This window comes from Cataglyphis hispanica, chromosome 6 (genome assembly GCF_021464435.1).
Source record: "Cataglyphis hispanica isolate Lineage 1 chromosome 6, ULB_Chis1_1.0, whole genome shotgun sequence".
Taxonomy (NCBI): Eukaryota; Metazoa; Arthropoda; class Insecta; order Hymenoptera; family Formicidae; genus Cataglyphis; species Cataglyphis hispanica.
Window position 1 is genome coordinate 9,343,799 of NC_065959.1, and position 25,101 is coordinate 9,368,899.

At 31.5% G+C, this 25,101-nt stretch overlaps 2 protein-coding genes across 2 annotated transcripts in view; both read left to right on the forward strand.

The window, feature by feature from the left end:
- Positions 1 to 12: 12 nt before the first annotated feature.
- LOC126850589 (uncharacterized) lies at positions 13 to 3,851 on the forward strand. The gene is made up of 3 exons (XM_050593734.1): positions 13 to 120; positions 2,421 to 3,111; positions 3,511 to 3,851. Exons 1-3 carry the CDS (start codon positions 13 to 15, stop codon positions 3,849 to 3,851), a joined length of 1,140 nt encoding a protein of 379 aa, XP_050449691.1.
- A 3,094-nt stretch (positions 3,852 to 6,945) lies between these two features.
- LOC126850590 (odorant receptor 22c-like) overlaps positions 6,946 to 25,101 on the forward strand; it is a 33,445-nt gene continuing 15,289 nt past the window's right edge. The window contains exons 1-2 of the mRNA XM_050593735.1: positions 6,946 to 7,089; positions 7,315 to 8,026. Of these exons, the coding sequence (XP_050449692.1) occupies positions 6,946 to 7,089; positions 7,315 to 8,026 (856 nt within the window). The remainder of the gene's footprint in view (positions 7,090 to 7,314; positions 8,027 to 25,101) is intronic.

A 25,101-nucleotide genomic window follows, 5' to 3' on the forward strand; every position in this document is an offset into this window, starting at 1 on the left:
GGCAATATCACCATGATATTATCGGTGCAAAAATTAGCCCTGAGTTGCATTGGCATTTGGCCTGTAAAAAAGAAGGATCTTTTTATGGATCTCAGATGGATTATTGCCGTATTTTTTGAAGCAAGTTCCGTTAAATGAGTCATTTATTATTAATCGCACTTCATCTTTATAAAATTTAATCGAATATAGTTACATTGATTAATATGAATATTAATATAACATCATATCACATATATTAAAAATAGTTATTCATTTTTTTTTTACTTATGCTGAAAATTTCCTGTGAGTGTGATTTTTTCTTACGATATAACAGTGTATCCAAAAAGATCCATGTAATTGTTTTCTTCTTTTTCTTTTTTTTAAATACAGTTATACACAGAATAGTAAATTGTCTGTCAGCAGAATCGTGAATAATATGTCTATAAACAGAATAATTTTAAAACTATATATACAGGGTGTCCCGAAACTTTTGACACATCCGAAGGTAGATTAGGCCAAACGAAGTCGAAAGTAGATTGGGCCAAACGAAATCGAAAAGTTCTGTACCATTTTTTTGAATAACTCTTAATAAAAGAGATATTATTGAGTAAAGTCTGGCCAATCATCGTCGATCTTTAGTCAAGCGCACGTCAGTGAGCCGTGCGCCTGATAGTGTGCGTAAGCGTTCAACTCTTACAGTGGCACACCACTACCAGGCGCGCGGTTCACTGACGTGTGTCCGGCTAAAGATCGGCGCTGATTAGCCAGACTTACTCAATAATAACTTCTTTCTAAAGCGTTATAGAGGAAAATGGTACAGGACTTTTCGACTCAGTTTGGTTCAATCTACCTTCACACTTCGGGTGTGTCAAAAGTTTTGGGACACCTTATATATTCATGCTTTAGAATTTTATATACTTTAGTGCAAAAATGATTAACTTTGTAAATTTATAATTTTAAAACACTTTAGATTAATTAACATAGATCTAATTAACATAAATCTAATTATAGTCATATAATTTTTATTATCTATTATATTTATTATCTATTATATTTTAAATATTTTAATTATAATAATAATTATTTATATAATATATAATAATTACCATGATGGTAAAACTTTGGAAGTTGGGCCTATACGCCGATAATCTTGTCCTTGATATATGTTCTTGACCTTGATGTCAAGAAGATTCTTCTGAGTAATTCTCCGCAAGAATTAAGTGGCGGCATTAGTTTAAAAGATATAACGGTAATTATACAGAAAGGGAAAAACCTTATGTATGACTTTGACTTTGAAATATGTTGTCAAGATCAATCGTTCTAAGTGACTCTGACCTTAAAAAAAGCGATCACGATCCATTCAAAAGTTATAAAGCATTAAAGAGTGAACTTTACTTTGTCTTGCAAACTACATGCGTGGACACAGTGGGTTCTGCCCCCTCTCCTTCCCCCTCCTACGGGGAGGCCCCACTTCCAGAAGATATAACCTAACTCAAACCTATTTCTGATTTAAAATTTGGTTTATCTTCCGGAAGTGGAGCCCTGCCGTAGAGGGGGGGGGGCGGAACTCACTGCATCCACGCATACACTTTCTTATTCACACAATAATTGTAGAGTAGAATTCACTTCCTGTTGTAAAGTATATGCGTGGACGTAGTGGAGTCTGTCACCCCTACGGGAAGGACTTCACTTCCAGCAGATATAACCTAACCTATTTAAATATATATCTCTTTTCACACTATAAGCAGAGAGCGGTGTTCCACATACGAAGCTTTAATTTATCTTTTAAACAAATGCCGTCCGCCATTTAATTCTTGTGGAGAATTACTTAGAAGAACCTCTTTGACAACATATGTCAAGATGAAGGTCATAGACCCAACTTTGAGAGTTTTATCATGATTATTTATTTAATTTGTAATAATAACTATTTATATAATATATAATAATAATTAATATACATATAATAATAATTATGTATATAAAAATTATTTAATTTTAGATCTTTGTTAATTAGCCTAAAGTGTTTCAAAATTATAAATTTACAAGCTTAATCATTTCCGCATTGAGTATATAAAGTATATAAAATTCTAAAAGCATGAATATATAGTTTGAAATTTATTCTTTTCATAGTCATACGAACTCGGCTGACCTATGATGATAATTACAAAAACAATATATATATTTATTTATTATTTAAATAAATTTTGTTATTGTTTTTTTACGTATTATTGTCTAAAAATAGCATCTTTTAATCGCATCAATAATATTTGCGTATACAAATATGTTTTTAATAAAAATATAAAAAAATGTTCTGGTTATTGTTCTTATCTCTTGAGCCTTTTTATATTTATTAATTTTATATCTTTGATTTACTAAAAAAAAGGATTATATTTGAGTATTATAATCTATTGCAATACAATATTTTTATTGTAATTCTGCAGGCGATGCCGATGTGCATTTATTTTACCGAAATTTATCTTCATTGTAATGGCGCGAAAAAGTCTTTTGACTATGTAACACCCGGCGCCGCCGCCGCGTTAGCCGTCACAAGACTGATCACACCTCGTATCTATCGGAAAAAATTACTCGAGATAATCATCTCCATGATGGATGATTGGACGACGCATAAGGATAAAAGAGTACGCTCGATCATGAAGAAGTACGCGACAATGTCGACGCGCGTGACGACACTCACCTTCATTCTGGTGGGTACCATAGTCAGTGTTTACATCTCTGTGGCAATATCGGCAAACACTAGAAAAAAGCATGATAACGGGATTGATAATACAAATATGAGCCACAAGGATCGATTTTACGAGTCTTGTGTGTTTCGAAGCGAATCGTCGCGTCAGGCGTTTATGATTATCCAGGCGATACAAATGTTTATCACTGGCATATCGACCTTTGGTACCACCAGTTTCTTCTTCGGGTTGGCCATGCATCTGTGCGCCCAGTTTGATGTTTTGAGCATCAAGCTGTCTGAATTCAAGATCAACGACGCGCATCGCTCGATAGCCGAAGCGGTCCAGAGACACTGCCAGCTTATCCGTTTGGCCAACTGTATGGAGGAATCGTTTAATGCGAACATTTTGATATATCTGTTCGTTACTACCACTCTCATGTGTATAGATGGTAATGCACCTTTAAACATATACGTAAATAAGATTTTGTTAAAATTAAAGATTTCGAAAATTAAACTTCTTATCGTATAAAATTATATTTTTTGCAAAAATAGATTTATAAATTTAATTTCAAATTAGTTTCAAATTTAATTTTTATTTAACTTTAAAAAATTAATTATTATATGAAGAGATTTATAATTATATAAAACGATTATGAATTATGCGTCTATAGAAAAATAACTTATATAATAAAAAGACTTAAAGTCTTTTTTTAATTTTGAATAAATTTTAAACATAGTTGTAATTTTTACATAAAAACTTTTTTTTGTACAATATTTGCAATAAAATATAGAATCTCGCAAATTTTGACAAATTTTGACGATATAAACACTACGGTAATATTTTCCAGGCTTTATGTTAATCGTGTCATTACGTCTTGGCAATCTAGCTATGATTATACATAACACTAGCGTTTTACTTTTAATGATGATCCAATTGTCATTTTACACATTCGCCGGTGATTGCTTGGAGATGAGAAGCATCGCGCTATCTTACGTCACTTACAATTGTAATTGGTACGATCTGCCGGCCAATGTAGCCAGAGACTTTCAGATTATTCTAATACGAACTAGTATTCCACATCAACTGACGGCCGGAAAGTTTTTGCCCATGAACATGATTACGTTCAAAGATATTTTAAAATCCACAGTGTCATATCTCTCGGTCCTGCGTGTTATGCTAAATGAATAAATCATTTATATTCTTATGGAGGACTTGTGCGTGCAATATCATCAATTATTTACTTTGTAAAGTAGTTTAAAGATAATTCTGAATAAATTATATCAATCATATATTTTAATTTTAAAAATATTTATATGTTTATAAATTATTATTATGTATAAATTATATATTCAATAAGTAAGTGACCAAACAAAAGATAGAGGTAGATTGGATCGAAAAGTCTTGAACCATTTTTTTTGTATAACATTTAATAAAGAAATTATTATTGAATTAAGTCTGGCCAATCCGTATCAATCTTTAGCCAGACGTATGTCGCTCGCCTGATAGTACGTCGCCGAAAGGTCGGCACTGATTGGTCAGACTTTATTCAATAATAACTCCTTTATTAAGTGTTATACAAAAAAATAGTACAGAATTTTTCTTTTCATTTTGACTCAATTTACCTCCTTTTTATTTGATCACTTACTTACCTGTCAGACATCCTGTATAATAATACCTATATTATTTTAGAATTCAATTCTAATCAGAAATATCATATGTTAAGTATATTATTTACATTTCAATATTAAATATTCATATATCTAGTACGTTCAAAAAGTTCCAAGATCGATCTTTTTTTAATAGTATTAGTGGCACTATCCTTCAATAATTACTGAAAATAGTACTAGGTATAGTACAATCTTTTGAAATTTCCCACATTTTTTTCATTGCATTGTTTTTCATGTGCAATAGTTTTTTAACAGTGCACATTGAAAGATTGCATTGTTCGTTTTGCATTCGTGATTTTAAGAATGGAGCAACGGACTGCCATTAAATTTTACTTCAAAAATGGGAAAAACGGCGACGGAAACATATCAAATGATGTGAAAAGCGTACAATCGTGATTGTTTTATTATTTCGTGATGATATATTTCTGATGATGCTTGTCAAGAGACGCCCTCCTTTTTTGTTAGAAATAATTTGGATCGAATAATGAAATATCCGAATATTCAGGTATTTGTTTGCTACTCGAAATGTGCGCATATACACGCATATTATTTGATTTTTAATTATACTATTTTAACAAAAATAAAAAATCTTGAATTTTTTCCGTTTAACAATACAAAATATTTTATATTAGTCCAATTGGCTTAGACAAAAAAAAAGCTGAAATTACATTAATTTATTGCAGCAATTTTATTTTTCTTATACGTTGGAGAGGGTCATTAGTAGTCTAAATTCAGATTTTTGGGACTCCATCTTTGTTGCTTTAGCCGCCATCTTAAATTTAAGGATGACTTTGTTTTTATTAAATAACTCGCTTATTTTCAACTTTAAACTAAAAATAGTAAGAACCAAATTTGTAGAAAATTTAATTCTCTACAACTTTGGTCATTAGCATTTTTTGTCTATGATATTTTTTGACTTAAATCTGAAAAAAGGGAATGAAATTTAATTATTGTATTATCTCGTTTATTTTTAACTTTAGCGTATAAAAGATAATAAAAAAAGTTGTAGGGTATAAAATTTTCTACTACTTTAGTCCATATCTTTTTTCTCTTAGGGTTAATACTTTCAGTTCTACGCTTATGGTAAAGGAAAAGAGAGGTGTAAAAGAATTTTTTTTGACTTATTCAACAACTGCGTGGCTTTTTACAACGTAAAATTTGAATTATATTTTTTTATATTTTTTATTTTTTTATATACAGGGTGTCCGGCGTCAATTGCATCACCCATCGTGTGTAGATAGAGCAAGTAAAACTGAGGAGAAAAGTCCTGTACCATTTTTTTCTATAACGCTTAATAAGAGAGTTATTATTGAGTGAAGTCTAGCCTCATCTAGAATCATCGCCGATTTTTAGTCGAGCGCACGTCGGTGAGCTGCCCGCCTGATAGTGTGCGAGAACGTTGAATGTCAGAGTGGCGCACCACTGGCGATTGACGCCGGACACTCTGTATATACATATATACATATACATATATATATATTTTTTTTTTCCATGGTCAACTCTTACCAAAGTAATAGGAAATTTTATTCCCTACAACTTTGTTTATTATCGTTTATACGCTAAAGTAAATGAGATAATACAAAATAATAATTAAATTGCATCCTCCTTTTTCAGGTGTAAGTCGAAAAATATTGATTGCAGACGAAAAATGCTAATAACTAAAATTGTAGAGAATTAAATTTCCTACAAGTTTGGTTCCTTTTTAGTCCATTTTTAGTCTAAAGTTGAAAATAAACGAGTTATTTAATAAAAACAAATTCACTTTTAAATTCAAGATGGCGGCTGAAGCAAGGATGGAGTCCCAAAAATCTGGATTTAGACTACTAATGATCCCCTCCAACGAATAAAAAAATAAAATTGTTGCAATTAATTAATGCGATTTCCAATGTCTATCCCGACTGGACTATATCATCTATTCTTTCTTGCTTAAACTCACGGCAACAACATAAAACGATAGACTGACGATTCATAGTAAACGAATTCGAAGCATACTATATATCACTTTAATTTTGGTTACAATCGCGACATAGGAATTGCAATGCATTATTAATTTTTGCATGTCTTTCAATATTTCTATTCTAAATAAAAGAGACGCGTGCATTGTCTATCGCGAATATTTGCACGTACGTATATTCTGGACAGGATCTGTAATCGGAAAAAATGCAAAACTTTTCGTAAGACAGTCATCAATCATAGAAACATGTTATTTTGTTGCGTCGATTCTGTTTCCGTGTGACTACTGCTTGCATGAATAAAAGATCAAAGAAGGACACTCCGGCCTTAAGGGGTAGCAAAGTCACTTTGCTCTTGCCTTATAGTAAGTCTTCAGTTCCATAAAATTTCGCACAGTGAAAAGAAATCAGATAAACTTTATCAGAACTAGTATCAATAATTTTGTTCAACTTGGATTTTTTATTAAAGAGTAACATCGAATAAAATATATTTAAATATTTTGTTATTAAAATACTCGAGGTACTGCATTACTAATGATGAAGAATTGCATTTTTTGTTTGCATTTGCATTACGTTATATTTTCAATAATTTTTGTCTTTTATTTAGATCTTTTAAATTATAATTCTTAGAAAAAATATAGAAAAATATTGATAATATTTATAATGAAAAAAGCAAAAAACTGGAACAACGAAACTTATCACGCTATAAATGTTTACGAAAAAGTTCTTGGCATAATTGGAGTTTGGCCTTTAAATGCAGAAGAACACAAATCTATTGCACGATGCGTCTTAGCTATTTTGATTCAGGTAAAAGTCGAAAATTAATTATTTATATCATCAACATGAAATAATATCAAATAAAGTTAAAGTTATATATAATAAAAAATATTTCGGTATTATTTTCTTTGATGTTTTTGTTTCTTTTTTTTTTTTTGGAATAAAAATATTTAGATGTATAAACTTTTGAATAATTAGAGATTAAAAATAAAAAGATAATCGCGAGAATTAATCATAATCATCCCTGGCGATTAGATCAGTACTATCGGCAGCTTATCCTTGGAAGTTTATCGACAGTGTCTCGGTACCGAGGATATGATGGAAGCTTTTTTGATGGACCTCTCGTCTGTCGTCAGCCTCTCCAAGCTACTTGTCGTCCGGATGACTTGGAAGCATACTTACATCCTGGTAACCTCCCTCATTGATGATTGGTCAATATCCTGGGACACACGACGGCGAGAAGTCATGATGAGGTATACCAACGTTGGCAGGATCGTGTCTCTGACAATATTGTACCTGGGCTATGCATCGGGCGTGTCATTTCTCTTTATGGTAGTGCCGTTCGACAGTTTGAGACCCTGGCTAAATGCGGCCGAAGCGAACGATAATGCCACCATATTGCCAACATATTTCCTGGCGACTTACTGTGTGTTCGGATCGTTGTCCGGGATTGCCCACAGCTGCATCTTATTGCTACAAATCGCGCAGATTTTCGTCAACGCCACCTCGCACTGCGGAAATGATGGTTTCTTTTTTGGTCTCACTATGCACCTATGCGGACAATTCGAAGTACTTCAGATGGACTTTGCTGACATTGAAATGGAAGAGCGAGTCTGCAAAAGAAAAATGCGGATGTTGATTGGCAGGCATTGCCATCTGATAAAACTGGCTGACAGTCTTGAATACGCTTTCAATATGGCTATATTCGCACAGACATTGATGAGTGTACTGCTGCTTTGCGTAGAAGGTATATATCTTTTTTCTAATGCACCTTTTTTAAATTATTATATTAATTTATTATATTAATTTTTGCAAGCACAAAATTTTTGATTTTTACATAAATTTTACAAAAAATGTATAATTTGTATTCAATAAAAATATTTTTAATGCAATTTAATATGTCAAAAAAGTCCCAATATCAAAAAACGTGGTAATATCTCGCGTCAAATCAGCAACAGCAAAGTACTCTGGGTATCTATGTGCAAATCAGACAGTTGAAAGTATCTTAAATTATCAGATCTGAATAATGGCTAAATCAATCGAATTCTTGATTTAATCGATAATTTGAATTTGAATTAAGGAAAGTGGCTTTTTTCGCTCTATATGTTCTATAAAGTAGAGATATTGCGATGCAAAATCAAAATATGGAAATTTTCATTTAAAAAACACCACTGTCACCCTATACGTACTATATACGTATGCAACACATACAAAGAAATATAATGATATCGCGCATATACACGTACACTTAGGAGCAGAAAGGATGTTTCTAGGTAACTAGATGTATACATGTATGACAATCGAAATCAATGTCTATCCTGTCCTATAACTGTCTTACTCACACTCCCTTCAATTGGAGTACATGAGGGATAATCCTAAATATAGGACATTAATTGGCATCACGTCTTGCTTTCTTTTTCAATGATTTGAGATAAGAATGCAACATTGGAATGCCTCCTATTATTTTCTTCTTCGTTGCTTGATCTCCGCATTTCAAGTTATATACAGGGTGTCCGATAATTCGCGGACTTCCTTTTAAGGGAAGGTAGAGGGTGTTATTCTGAATAGAAAAGTCCTGTACCATTTTGTGATTTTCTCAATATTTAAGAAAATATTAATTTTAAAAGATCAGCCAACGAAGTGCCGCGAAAAGCTCGTGGCGCGAAAATGCCTCCCACTGTCAATTGATTCTCGGTCCGCGGCGAAGCAATGGGAGGAGCAGTTTGCGAGCATGCTTCGCTATGGCAACTGAAAAAAATACACACATAATGAAAAGATCACATACATAAAACAGAGCGCGCATTATGTGTGTATTTCTTTTGGTTGCCATAGCGAAGCATGCTCGCAAACTGCTCCTCCCATTGCTTCGCCGCGGACCGAGTATCAATTGACAGTGAGAGGCATTTTCGCGCCACGAGCTTTTCGCGGCACTTCGTTGGCTGATCTTTTAAAATTAATATTTTCTTAAATATTGAGAAAATCACAAAATGGTACAGGACTTTTCTATTCAGAATAACACCCTCTACCTTCCCTTTAAAGGAAGTCCGCGAATTATCGGACATCCTGTATATTCGCGTAGTCTTGTACGGTTAATGCACTCGACAAAAGATTGCACTAGCGGCGCTCTGAAATTTGACAAGTAAAAAAGTTAAGTTACATGGTAGCATCTTGTGTCCACGGTCTTTCATCTACATCTGGAAATCTCTAATGATCAGAAAAGATTGCTTTAGAAAAGCACTTTTTAGTTTTTTAGTGGCTACTAGAATTGTTAAAGTAGAATTGACCACGGTGGCGAGAGACATCAGAGAGGATATTTCTCTGTCATTTTTCGGTTTTGCAATTTGGTACTGCGAACCATGTCATTTTTTGACAATAATTTCTCACATTATTTCAAACACAATAACCATACTTGTTGTTGGAACAGCTCTCTCGAGATTTTTAGATTACGTTTATCTGAGGATGTTTATCACAGCGATAAATAATGGTTATGTTAGAAATTAAAAGCCACGACACATAAAACTTAAGTAGTAAAACTTAAGACGTGAGCGAATTGACCAATTACGGTCTTATACGGAATAATAATAGGCAGCCACATTGAAACGTAAACAACGCTGAAAATTCCGTATAGATGAAATTCTTAAGTCTAGAACCGTGGTACTCAAAAAACTTAAGCAGTAAAACTTAAGAATGTCATCCATACGAAATTTTCAGCGTTGTTTAAGTTCCAATGTGGCTATCTTACTGTGATTGATCAATTCGTTACGATTTAAGTCTTACTGCTTAAGTTTTTTTTTATTTACGACCTTTACTGCTTAAGTTTTTTGTGCCACGGTTCTAATGTTTCTTTAATAAGCGACTATACTTCCATCACTATAATTGCGGCCAATCACGCGCAGCTAAATTCACGCGCATTAAGAATATCGTGAAATAGTGCAATAAGGAAGAGAAGTAATAAAGTAAAAGATAATAAATTATTAACGGTTACAAGAGTATAGTGGAATAGTGCAAGAAAAAGAATAATGTTTTTACACAAAATATTGCTAATAAATAATATATATTGGATGTTATAAAATAAAATAGTTAAAAAATTCTTCATTAAAAATACATTTTTATAAGTGATTGATCATATAATAATTGTATTTATTATGAATTGTATTATCATAACATATGGAGGATACAAAAGGCAATCAAAAGCCAGCGCGGTAATTTGTGGGTATATGTTTTATATATTATAATTAAATTACATTGATATCTTAACTAGATAGATAGATACAATCATAAAAAGCTTACGTTTCGATCTTTTTTTTGACTATTTCAGCGGAATTATAAAGTATATAAAATATATTATATTAAATTAATTAATTAAGTAACAGGAATAATACGCATAACAAAAGTGAGTCGTCCATGTTGTCAGAAGATAAATGTAATATAATGGAATTTCGAGACAGAAAGAAACTGTCTAATAAAGTATATTACTTTAAAAACAACTTGCACTGTAAATATACCAAATGAACTTGAATGAATCATCTATGTTGTACAAAAAGCAAATGTTACACATGGATGTTCGAGACAGAAAAGTCAAGTCTTTTCATATAACTACAAAAAGTAAATATGAATAGAGAAGTGTTATAAATAACTGCGTGATTTTCAAAGCTTTGATAACTTATCAAACACATCCATGTAAGCATAATATAAACATTCTGTGTCTGTCTGCAAATTAAGGATATTTTCCTGTCTTTTTATGTACACAATTTCAGAAATCAAGCATTTTTTAAGTAAAGGTTTATTATCCAGAATTTTGACTTTATTCCAATCAAAATCATGATTAAATTCTAACCTATGATCGATTGAAACGATTCATTGTATTCCATCTAATATATATTATAATTGCAAAGCTCAGATATCCTTGTACATAAATGTTTGCCTGTTTAACCGATATATGAAGTGCTACAATTATAAGTTAATCTTATAAATAACATTGTTATGTAAAGCTTTAGAAAGAGTGTCTTTGTGAACTCTAATGTAATTACGTAATTTATTAAGACTAAAGTAGGATAATTTGACATCAAGATTCTTCGTAATATTAATACGAAAGTCATTTGATAAGTTTAGTAAAAAAATAGTAAAACACATTTAAAAAAAAAATCTACTTTATTTCTTAACATAGTTTTTATCGAGGGGCTATACATTTAGCCCAGCGAGTTTTCAATACCATTGGAAAAGTGTCTCAAGTGGCTGTCTCAAAGCTGCCTGCAAAATACTCGTTGACGACAACGACGACCTCCTCATTCAACGAGAATTTCTTTCCAGCAAGTCAGATTTTTAAATTTGGGAAAAGGAAGAAGTCACACAAAGTCAAATTCGGAGAATAGGGTGAATGAGAAATTAATTTGAAACCCAATTCGTGCAATTTTGCCATTGTAACGTAATGGATTTGTGAGACGGCTCATACAGCCAAACCACTCGCTTCAAATGACTATCGAACGTAAACAACGTTTTACTTCTGCCTGAAATTTTGTCTAGATGGATTTGAAAAAGGAAATTTTTCAGGCAACACGACTCCAAATTGAATGTGTGGCGCGATCTTACGGAAATTTACCACACTTAGTAAACGACAAATGTATATCGCTCGGATATAGAGGGAACGTACGGTATCATAAAATATAAGCCTCGTCCTTCGCTTCTTAATTAATATTTATTTCTTATTTTTGGCTTATTAAATAATGTTTTAAGATTTGGGTAAAAAATTTGAAAAATAAACTTCTATGGGTAATCATTCGAGAAAAATTATTATAACTTAATATTTTTTAAGTGAAACTCTGGATGCGAAAATAAAAATCATGAAGACAATTGTTTTTTCAGATAAATAAAATGTTGAGACAAAAAAATTCAGATAGCGTTCTAAAAAAGTTGATTTATGAAAATAATCATATACACGATATTTATTTCATATATATGATTTTTATTTAAAATCATCAGGCGACGCGGTAGCGTCGCTCGAAGTTCATAAAAAAAATTGCCAAGTACATGACAAAAATTTTCTGTCATGTGAAGAGTTTGCCTATGTACAAGGACTACGGCGTTACCAAGTAGCTTATCCGGAGTTTTATGTCTATAATGATTTTGATAAACTTTTGATTAAAATACCTTAGAAACTAAAGCCATAATGAAAAATCTAATGGCACTTTTATCATATAATGCGAATGGAAGCTTTCGATTGCAACCAGTTTCAATAAGATTGGTGCTGTCAATCCTGAGGTATGATAATCATTAGGTCCAGAATTATGAAAAAAATTTCTTCTTCAACTTTTAGACTCATGTATGCCTGCACACACACATACAAAGCGATTTTGTCCCTCAAGGTGCGTTTACAACGCTCATGTATTATTCGCAGATTTTTCGCTTGAGTGTGCAATACGCCTTGAGAGACAATATGTATGTGCATGCATATGTATATGATATGTATTAAGTGACGCAATTGATAGCAGTATCGTGACGTCAAGATAAAGAGAGGGAGAGAGAGAGAGGGAGCGAGCGAGCGAGCGAGAGAGAGAGAGAGAGAGAGAGAGAGAGAGAGAGAGAGAGAGAGAGAGAGAGAGAGAGAGAGAGAGAGAATACTTTATATAATTTTAATAACCTTTTTTTTGAGCTTTCCCCGATTAAAAAATGGTATTTACATTATTCTCTAAGTATAAAAAGTTATCAAAAAAATTTGCAGCCTATTTGTAGGTGGAGCCGTGATTCTGAATAATTACCTAATGTATGTTTCTATGAATGATTCTTCAACACTCTAAATATTTTGCTTGTCAAGAGCGATAGTACCATTGTCCTTATGGACTCTTGTCAGGATTAGATTGGGTTTAAAAAATGTTTTAGTGGCGATGGCTTGTATTTGTATTATCATAAATTGTATTTATTGTATTAATCATTTAATAATTATATTTTATATAGTTCCATAAAAGGAATATTTCGATAACGTATCAGCAATTTTGTGAACAATGATTTATATTCTACATTATTCGGGAAAAACTGCAAAAAAATATTTAGATTAATTACCAATAATTTGTCTTTATTATCTTTATTATTAAAAGTTGAATTACATAATTTATATTTTTTGCTTTATTTATGATGAACTAGATAAGCAGCAACAATTACTTATCAATAGATTTTGAACATGGATTTTAAAAACATGACGACATTAAAGTAATGGATAATTATAAATGAATGAGAAATATTGTGGATGCAGAGTCTGAATAGCTCATTGTCAGTGATAAAAACAGTCGCTTGGCAAGCGAAAAAAGGTTTGAGTCTCGATTTAGGGACTTTGCCTTGATATTTTTCTCGTTTTTGCCTTTTTAAGAAGGTACTGAAGAATTTATTATAAAAAACTCAAATTGATATTTGTACTTGGTATAGAACCTGTTGAGATGGTTTATTGCGCATTAATATGTATCCATGTATAAACGCTATATCTATGGAAACTTCTGATTAGTAGATATGCGTTTGGTATATGGTAGTTATGTATCTGTGTATATGTGAAATCATCTTCTGTTATTAGAATTAGTCGAGTGTGCTTTTTTATAAGAACAAAAAATTTGTCTCTGTTATCAAATAATAGATATTTTCCTGCCTGTTAAACTTCTAACTACAAATTATTTGTTCACAAAATAAAATCTAGAATCAAAAAATTTCGCAGTCTATGCATAATAATCAATTCATAAAAAAATTATTTTTTTTTGAAAGTGATGCACTACCATCTGCGTTCTTATTAGTCAGTAAAAATTTAAACTTGTGATTAAAAATAAAGCGTATCTTCTGAAATGCGTTGGAAGTATTGACTACTATTTTCGCATTCCAAAATTGTTTTCAGCATGCTGCAAGAAAATAATAATTTTTTTTAAATTACCTTATTATATATATATATATATATATATATATATATATATATATATATATATTTAACTTTTAAAGTAAATTTTAACGAAAACTTTTTAACAAAAGTAGATTCTAGGAAATTGCTTATTTCCGGCTAATTTTGCAATACTCCTGAGGTAGTGTGAGTTCAGTAATGCATATAGCGGTTTCGTAATATGAGTAAAATATTGTGTTAAAAATACTTTTTTACGAAAAAGAAAATACTTTATTAATGACATCCATTAAATAAATACATTATGATAATAAAATTAAAATTAATATATTAATAATACTAATAATAGAATTATTAATTTATAAAACACATACACATTGTACACATTTGTATAATGTTGGCCGACAACTAACACTTTTTTTAAATAATTATGTGTGAAATCAATTGTATTACAATGTAAAGCCAGGTTCACTCAGCCTACCGGCGGGGTGGATGCGGAAGGAGATCCGAAGGCCCCGCTTGCACCGCCCCTCCCCGTGTGTGTGTTGTGCTCGCTTGCTTCCTGTCCATTTATGTACTTTGATATATTTCAAACTTTAATTAATTAATTAAAAATTAATTATAAACTAACAAACAAAAATAAATGCACTACAATCATCTACAAACAAAATACAATTGATTTCACACATAATTATTTAAAAAAAGTGTTAGTCGTCAGCTAACATCATATGAATGTGTATGTGCGCAATAATGTCATGTGTACAAAACGTTAATATGAATTTCTTATATTATGTGCACAATAATGTCATGTGTACAATGTGTATGTGCATAATAATGACATGTGTACAAACGTACGTTCGTATTTTTAATTTTTATATGTGTACAATAATGCTTGTAGGCAATCGCTCTGTAGAAAATCGGGAATGTAGGCAAACGAAACCTCCCCTTATTATATAATATATATTATAAATATTATACATATGTTATATATTAATATTATAAATATTTATAATATTAATGTACTAATTTACTATTATACATATAATATATTATATATTATACATTAATATTATAAATATTTATAATATTAATATATAACATATGTATAATATTTATAATATACATTATATATTATATATTACACATTATATATTATAATTTATTATTATATAATGTAATATATAGCAGGAACATATACAGGGTGTCTGATAATAATCTCTCCACCCGTAATGGCTAAATAGAGCGGATTAAATCAAGCAGGAAAGTTTTTTACTATTTTTTTGTATAACGCTTAATAAAGAAATTATTGAGTAAAATCTGGCCAATTACCGCCAATCTTTAGCCGCACGCACGTCGGTGAGCCATGCGTCTGATAGTGTACGAGAACGCTCCACAACTACGGCGGCGCACCACTACTAAGCACGCGGTTCACTGACGTGCTCGGTTAAAGATCGTCGATGATTGACCAGATTTTATTCAATAATAATTCTTTTATTAAGCGTTATACAAAAAAATAATAAAGAATTTTTCTGCTTGGTTTAATCCGCTTTATCTGTAAATGACCTTCAAATGATCTTGAAAATGACCTTTAATGTCAAATCCAAGGTCACTATTAGATAACCCTCTTTGTTCCCTACAATTTTTATCCGAATCGTTTTTCTCCAAATGTTGATCCTGAAAAGTTATGAGGGTGGAACTTTGAAAATGGGACATCCTGTATATATATATATATATATATATATATATATATATATATATATATATACAGGGTGTCCCATTTTAAAAGTTTCACCTTCATAACTCAATCGCATCACCGATTGTGTGCAGGTAGAACAGGTAAAACTGAAAACAAAAGTCCTGTACCACTTTACATTTTTGTAATAATTTTCGAGAAGTTAATTAAAAAAGATCGACCAATTCGCGTGAGTATAAGCACAAACAGTAAAAAGGCACAACCCATTGATGTGTGGTTGCTAGGATGCGAGAATCCATTTTTATGTATCGCTCGTATGTAACCGTTGTCATTTGTAGAGAGCTCCTGCCAAAATTTTATCTCGCGCCTAGCGACCACAAACTTTTGGGTTGTCTTTGGGCCATTCTTTCTCGTCGCGCTTTTATACTCACGCGAATTGGTCGATCTTTTTTAATTAATTTCTCAAAAATTATTGCAAAAATAGCAAAGTGGTACAGGACTTTTCTCTTCAGTTTTAGCTGCTCTATTTGCATGACTGGTGATGCAAATGACGCCGAACACCCTGTACATATATATATACATATATATATATATATATATATATATATATATATCCCATGATCTAGCCGATAGCAACGCAAAACGCATGCTCATTCGTCAATATTTTTAAATTAATATTTCAATAATTATTGCAAAAATTGCAAAATGTAAAAAACTTTTCTGTTTACTGTCCTCTACCCGCTCACGAGCATTGGCATAATCTTTGTAAGACACCCTGCATATATGTATATATGTCCCAGGTTAATGGGGACAAGACTCGTGTGCAAATAGAGCGGATCAAACTGAGTCGAAAAATCTTTTATCATTTTTTTGTATAACGCTTAATAAAAGAATTATTATTGAGTAAAGTCTGGCCAATCATCGCTGATCTTTAGCCAGGCGCACGTTGGTGAGCCGCGCACCTGATAGAATGCGTGAACGCTTAGCTGTTACGCGGCTTACACTGAGTGATCCAGAACAACTGTGCATCCTTAAAAGGTATTTCTGAATAAATTCAAAAACTATTTTTTTCTTTACAAAAATTTTGTTTGAAGCTTAGTTTTTAAATTATAAAAAAAAAATAGTTAGCAAATTACGAGACGAGTACAGAAGGTATGCAAAGGCGGAGCTCACTGTCCGATGCAAGTGCTTACGTGAGGCGCTGATCGAGCACTACAGCGCTGCTGCTTTTTCTTTTTATAATTTGAAAACTAAGCTAATAAGAAAACAATAAACCTCCGATTGCGCTAAAATTTTAACCAAAACTTGTCTTTGACTTGAGTATAAAGCATCTTGAGGGTTTTTCGCCGATCAGGCCCCGTTTGCCCGTAAGCCCTTCCAAAGTTTCAAACATTTTTGCTGCATATCTTCGAAAATATTGATTTTAGAAAAAATGTTTCAAACAAAAAAAGGAGCTATTAAAAAACTGAACAATAAAGGTTATGTACATGTTTCACATAAACCCATTATTTTAGGAGTTACGTGATAAAATAATAATTTTAACGCTATTGTGTCAATACAAATTGTCTCCATGGATATACTTTTTAATGCAAAGTGAGGTTCCACATGGGTTTACAAGTTTTCACGCGAAGAAAGATTCAACCCAATCCAATGTGTCTAATTTTAATAGTAGTGGAGTCCCCCCTCCCCTTTCCTCGTAGGCAGAGGGCAGAACACATTGTTTCCACGCATACACGTTTTAATGCGAAAGTTCCACATGAGTTTACAAAAAGAAATTGATTTGGGAATCTACAACTGAGGAAAGTCTATTAATATATTTCTCTATGAATCAGGTCTGATACATTGTATTAACATGATAGTTAATGATAAATTTTATGTCAATTAGACCTTTACTTTGAGCATTCTTAGAAATCACATCTTATGTCAATATGCTTACTTTTTTGATAAAGCATATTTTCCTTACTCAATACAATTGCGCTTTGGTTATCGCATAATGTCTGTTGGATCGCATGTATACTTATCACCATACATTTCCTTAATTAGTCTACGCAAATGTATAGTTTCTTTTGTTGCCTCGGCAAGGGCTACATATTCGGCTTCCATTGTTGAAAGCGCAATTGATGTTTGTTTTTTAGAAAACCAGCTTATTGGTCCCTCGGCTAATACGTGTACATTTCCCGAGCAAGATTTGCGATCATCTTGATCACCAGCCGTATCAGCTGCATCTGTATAAATATGTAACAGTTTTCCAATTTTTTGATACAATATTTTGTAATCGGAAGTTTGTTTTAAATAACGGATAACATGTTTTGCGCATTTCTAATGTTTTAGTCCTGGATTTAGATTATATCTGCTTAAGACTCCTACTGTAAATGAGATATCGGGTCTTGTTGTATTAGCTAAATAAAGGAGACTACCTATTAGTTCCTGATATGGTTTATCTTCCATTTCTTTTTTTTCATGAGCAGTTTTTGCCTTCATTTCTTTTGATAATTTAATACCTGAAGGCAATGGAGTATCTGCAGGTTTACACAAATTCATTCCAAATCGTTCAACTATTTCATTTATATATTTTTTTCTGTGAAATTTTTATTGATCCTAAGTCTCCATCTCTTTCCACTTGCATTCCCAATATTTCACTTACAGGACTTAAGTCTTTCATTTTAAAAACTTTACTTAATTCTAACTTAACTTTTTGCAAAACTTCTATTGAACTTGAAGCTAAAAATAAATCATCTACATATACAACTATTATTACATTATAGCTATTAATATTGCCAGTATAAACATAGGGTTCTACATTAAATCCAATTTCTTTTAATTTTAAAGCTAAGTTTATGTTGCCACTACATATTTTGTTTTTATCTTGTTCAAACATTGGAGGCTGCTCCATATATATTGTTTCTAATAAATCGCCTTGTATATAAGATGTGGTTACGTCCATTTGATATATGTGGTAACCCTTTTCTACACTTATCGCTAAGAGTGTTCTTATTGTCTGTATTCGCGCAACAGGAGCATATACTTCTATATAATCAACGCCATACTTTTGTTCACATCCATGCGCAACTAATCTATATCTATCTATTTCTTCATTTTGAAATATTTTTATATGAAAAACCTACTTAGACGAAATTATTTTCATTTTTGATTCCCTCTTAATTAAATTCCATGTATTACATTCTAATAATGAATTGTATTCATTTTTCATAGCATCTAATTATTTTTCTTTATCGGGTCTCTTTAAAATTTCTTCTACTGTCTCTGGATTTTTCTCTAAATTACCTATTGCAATATTTGTTGTATGATATTGTTTTTTAGGAAGTCCTGGATTTCCTGTTCTAATAATTTTAGATCTCCCTCTAGCTTTCTTACTACTTTTAGGAATTGAAACTTTTCTAACATCTTTCGTATCTTCCTCTATACTAGAATCTAAGATTTCTTTTATATTTTCTTCTATTCTTCTGACCTATTCTTTTCTTCAATTGTGGAATTTTTATCATCTATTATTTTTTTCTTAATGTTTCCATCCCGTCTCTAACATTTACATTAGATAATAAATTTATAGGGATATATTCTATCTTATTGTCATCTATATCTTCGATAAAGCGAACATCTCGACTTCTAATTATTTTTCTAGTATTAGGAATCCATATCCTATATGCTTTTGCCTCATTAGAATAACCGACAAGGATTGCTTCATCTCTCTTTGAATCAAATTTTGATATACCAGGTCCTTTCTTTAAAAATGTAGCCTGAGATCCAAAAATCCTAAAAAATTTAACGTTTGGTTTTTGACCTGACCACAATTCATACGGATTACATTATACTGCCATTAGCTTTTGAAGAGCATCTATTTCTTTAAAAAACTGCTGTATTAACAGCCTCGTCCCATAGACATCTAGGTACATTTGACTTAATTAACATTGCACGCGCCATTTCAACGATTGTTCTATTCGCACGTTCTGCTATCCCATTTTGTTGCGGAATACTCGACTGATAGCTGTTTCCTAATGCCTTGACTTTCTAAATAATCATTAAATTCTTTACTGACATATTCTTTGGCATTATCACTACGTAATTTAACTATTTTACAGCCTGTTTCTTTTTCGACACGTAATTGATATTTTTTAAATTTTGTTAAAATGTCACTGCGTGATTTTAAAAATGCGACTTTCATATATCGCGTTTTATCGTCAATGAAAGTTTATCTTTATTTAACGGACCGAGTAGTAATATAAATACAGCCGGAAGAGAAAATTTAGTATCCTACGGAGTAGGGACAGTACGAATTAACGTTAAATTACACGGTAAATTAAAGTCAATAAAACTAACAAATGTATTGTACGTGGCCTAATTTATCAATGTTTTCTTTAGTTTATCAATGAAAGCGAAGTATCAGAGTGTATTTCCATATGATTTTACATCTATTGGTCCGCAGATGTCCGTACTAGTTCTAAAGTATTTCTTGCTCGAGTGGCTTCTGAGAACGGTAATACATGAATTTTAACCTGATCGCATGTTATGGTAATCTTTGATTTTTCGATGGTAAGTCTAATCCGTATACTATTTTCTTATCAAATAATTGTTTTAAATCATTATAATTTAGATCGTATCTTTCATGCCATAACTTTAATTTTAGATTAGAATTATCACTAACAACATTAAAAACTTCATAATTATCTATTTGCTTAATTACATATATGCTATTTCTTTTCGTCGCGGTAAACGCTAATGAATTATTCAGTCTTGTAATATATGCAATATTATCTAAAAATTTAACTCCGTATTTCTTTTTAGTTATAGTTGAAACTGGTAACAAATTACTTCTTAATTAGGCCACGTACAATACATTTGTTAGTTTTATTGACTTTAATTTACCGTGTAATTTAACGTTAATTCGTACTGTCCCTACTCCGTAGGATACTAAATTTTCTCTTCCGGCTGTATTTATATTACTACTCGGTCCGTTAAATAAAGATAAATTCTCGAATGCATTTCTATTATTACATATATGTGATATCGCTCCACTATCTAAATACCATTCGTTCTTTTCTATCGAATAAACTAACGCTGAAGTTGCTATTAACGAGTCCTCTCCTTCGTGTCTTCCTGTTTTTTCAGCCTTGTCTCCATCTTTTCTTCTTAGACGCCAACGATTTGCTGGATGTCCATATTTACAACAGTCCACAATTAAAACAACTTCCTTTTTCTTATTTTTACAACAAACTTTTTCTTATTTTTGGTTATATGTGACTTTCGAGAAATTAGCGCCAAAGTACTACTTTCTTCTTTATTACTATTTCCTTGACGCCTTGCTTCCTTTTCTATTAATTTTCCTTTAATAAAATTGACTGTTGGAATTTGATCCCTTGATTTTATCGTCACACAGAAATTTTCGTAATCAGGCAGACTAAAACACTTAATAACATAATTGACTGCAATTCGGCTGGGATTTCTATTTCCGCATCTTCCAATAAGTTTACCTTTCTTGGAAATTATTTATATATTGCGACATTGGCTCTGACGGATTTTTTCTTAAGTTATACAGTTGTCTATATAGAACTGCTTTTCTTACTGGACCTTTAGAACTGTGTATTTTTGCTAATTCATCCCATGCTTGCTTGGATGTCGCAGCTTTCCTTATGTGTCCAAGTTCTGCCTTTGACACGCTTAAAACTGAGTGCGAGCACCTTCTTATCCTTTATTGTCCAATCCGATGCACTTATTTCATTCTCAGGTCTTGCGATTTCTCCACTCGTATAGCCCCAGAGATCGTTATAGATCAATACACTTTTCATTTGTATTTTCCATAGCCTCAGAATTCCCATCGAATAACTTCTCGATGTGCTGTATATTGCTGTGCATTTTGGCGCGAATGAACGATAACTCTTTTATCTGTTTTAATATATCTTACAACATTTTTTGCTCAATATTTATGTGCTTTCTTTACCTGGGCCCATAACCTGTTAGTTTAGTACTCAGATATGGAAGGATGAGCCAGAACTTTATGTAAATATTCTTTATTTGTTAAAGTAACTTAACTTCTATGTCTTTACTATGTAAAAGTCGTACTCGCATTAAATGTGTATAGCAGAGAATGCATTACATAGGACTCACAGTCGGTAAAACATGCTTAACCGGTAAAAATAAAAAAAAAAACTTATCGGTAAATGAACCGAAACTAATATAAAAGAACATTACTATATATTGCGATATCTCTAACAATAAAAAAGGAAAATAAAGGTTGTTTACATTGTTTTTGCGCAGATCAGACGTGGAAAAAGTGTTTGTTTTTATTTCCAGAGACGATGATCTTCGGGTTTTTTTACTTTCCACGCAAAGCGAGGTTCAACGTAAAGCGAGGTTTAATGCAAACCTATGTGTCTAATTTGAACCCCCTCTCTTACAAGAGAGGTGGAACACATTGTTTCCACGCACACACTTTTAAAGTAATCCAAAATAATATTCCACATGGGTTTACAAATTTTCACGCGAAGCGAGGTTCAATCCAAACCAATGTGTTTAATTTTAATGATAGTGAAGTCCCCCCGCAGGGACATATTGCTTCCACGCATACATATTTTATTGCGAAATGAGATTCCACATGAGTTTATAACTTTCCACTTTATATTTATGCATTAAAAAGTATATGCACGGAAACAGTATGTTCCACTTCCCCTGCGGAGGGGCTCCACTACCATTAAAATTAGATACATACAGGCTTGCGTTGAACCTTGCTTTGCACAGAAAGTGGAAAAATCCAAGGAGCTTCGTCCCCGGAAATGTAAACAAACACTTTTTTCACATCTGCTCTACACAAATACAAACTTTATTTTTTCTTATTTTATAACAGAAAATACATTATAACTGTAAAACTTTAACATTAAATATCTCAAAAACTATAAGAGACCGCCGATTAAGTTATAAGGAAAAATTACTCAGGGTCCTGTCCTTGACAACATATGTCAAGGTCAAAGTCATCGGTGAGATTACACCTCACCGATGATTTTGCATTTACCTTAGTTATTTAATCATTGGCTTGATAAATTTTTTTATACATCTTCGAATTGATAATGTGTTCAAAGAATGCAATATAGTTACATTTAAAAAAAATCTGTTTTTATTATTTTTTAAGACATCTTTGTGTATATCAAACCTGATTCTTACATCAAAGAGAAAGATTTATTACACACAATTTATTACACATAAATTGATATTGCTGCGTCAATTAGACGCCAATAAGACCGTCTGGACCATTTGAACTGTGGTAGTGTATCGTCAATACGAAGGTCTCGAGGCATTTTTGTCGTAATGAAAATTTCCGAATGCTGGTGGAGAGTTAAGGTTTAAAATATTCATTGACGGTACAATACGACAGTTCTTGTAATCGCTCTTTGCGTTTAATTAATTAATATGCGTTCATTTTCCGTGTAGTTTAAATCTAAATTTATATTAAGATCTAATTGCGCTGAGAAAGGCCAAAAAAGGGTCAAAATATTGGCTACATATATCAAAAATGTTAATTTGATTCGCTGATGCTTTATAATAAACAGTTTCTTTGCGCCTTTATTACTGCGCCGGCTCTTATTGCCATTTTATTCCTTTTTTGATTTATATTTTCAGAGCCACTTTTACATTTTTAATAAATTAATAATAGTTAATAAAAATTCAGTTTCTCTTAGCAAATAATATATAAAAGTGTAGATTTTTTCGATTGTTGAAACAATTTTGTTTAACGATTTGGTTTTTTTATGACAAGTTAGTTAACTTCTCAAATAAGTGACTTTACTTTAACATGACTTTCATTTTTAAGATTTTATTTGTTAATATTAAAGTTCCAATTATATTTGTATTTTAGAAATATAAATGTTAAAAATATTATCTTTTTTATGATCATAGAAATTATATAAGTTTTTACACTTAAATTTTTGTTAAATTTTTTTCAGTTATCGTTACATTTTTAATGGAAGTAAATTTAATAAAAATATAATATTATAATAATCTATATTATCTGAGTAAAATTGTATGCATATAACTATACATTTAATGGATGTACAGATTGTCCGGAGTCAATCGCATCAATCATCGTATGCAAGTAGAACAGGTAAAACTGAGAAAAAAAACCTAATCTAACCATTTTGCAATTTTTATAATAATTATTGAGAAATTAATTAAAAAATATCGACTAATTCGCATGAGTATAAGCGCGCGACGAGAAAGAATAGTCCAGAAAGTACCTAAAAGTTTGTGGTCGCTAGGCGCGCGACAAAGTTTTGGGAAGAGCGTTCTACAAATGACAATGGTACAGTATATAACGATGAATTCTTGCGTCCTAGTAACCACACAATTATTGATTGCCCCTTTTTACTGCGCCTTTATACTCACACAAATTCATCAATCTTTTTAATTAATTTTTCAATAATTATTACTAAAATAAAATCCCAAAATGGTAAAGGACTTTTCTTTTCAGTTTGAGCCAATTTACACTTTGGGCAATTTACACTTATAAAAAATTATCGGACATTCTATACTCAGAGTGATGTGAATGACTCCGAACAACCTGTATAGAGTGTGTATCCGACAAGAAAGTACCCAACCGAAAAAAAGGTAGATTAGATAAACACTATTTTTTTCTATAACGCTTAATAAAGAAGTTGTTGAATAAAGTCTAGCCAATCAATACCGACTTTTAGTCGGACGCACATCAGTGAGCCGTGTGCCTGATAATGGTGCGCTGCTATAACGGTGGAGTATTCACGCACACTATCACTATATATGCACTATATTACTATATACATATATAAGATTCTAAATAAGTGCGAAAAATTTTAGATGATTCTTTGTTGAAAATTAAGAGTTTTTCATATAAACATATATTTCTATATCTCTCCCTGAGGAGTTACACTCTTTCAAAAAAAGGTAAAAATTAGATTATTTTTTAATCTTTAAAATAATTATAATTTTGTGTTGTTTTTGTTTCATTTGTTTTCAACATTTACTATAATTTTGTATTGCCTACCTTTTTTATTTTAAAATTCAACTTCTCGTAAACTTATGTCATTTAGCATGGTGCACATTAATATATTTTATATCTTCTACTTGACAACTATTAATTTTACCTAAAATATAGAAGAAATAAAAAATTTTCTAAAAGAATCAAGTATTTTAACGTATATTTTTAGATGATCACACTACAGTCCGTTAAAATGTTCTATTAAAAAATTGAAGGAGGATTGTTAATTTTATTTCCCTATAATAA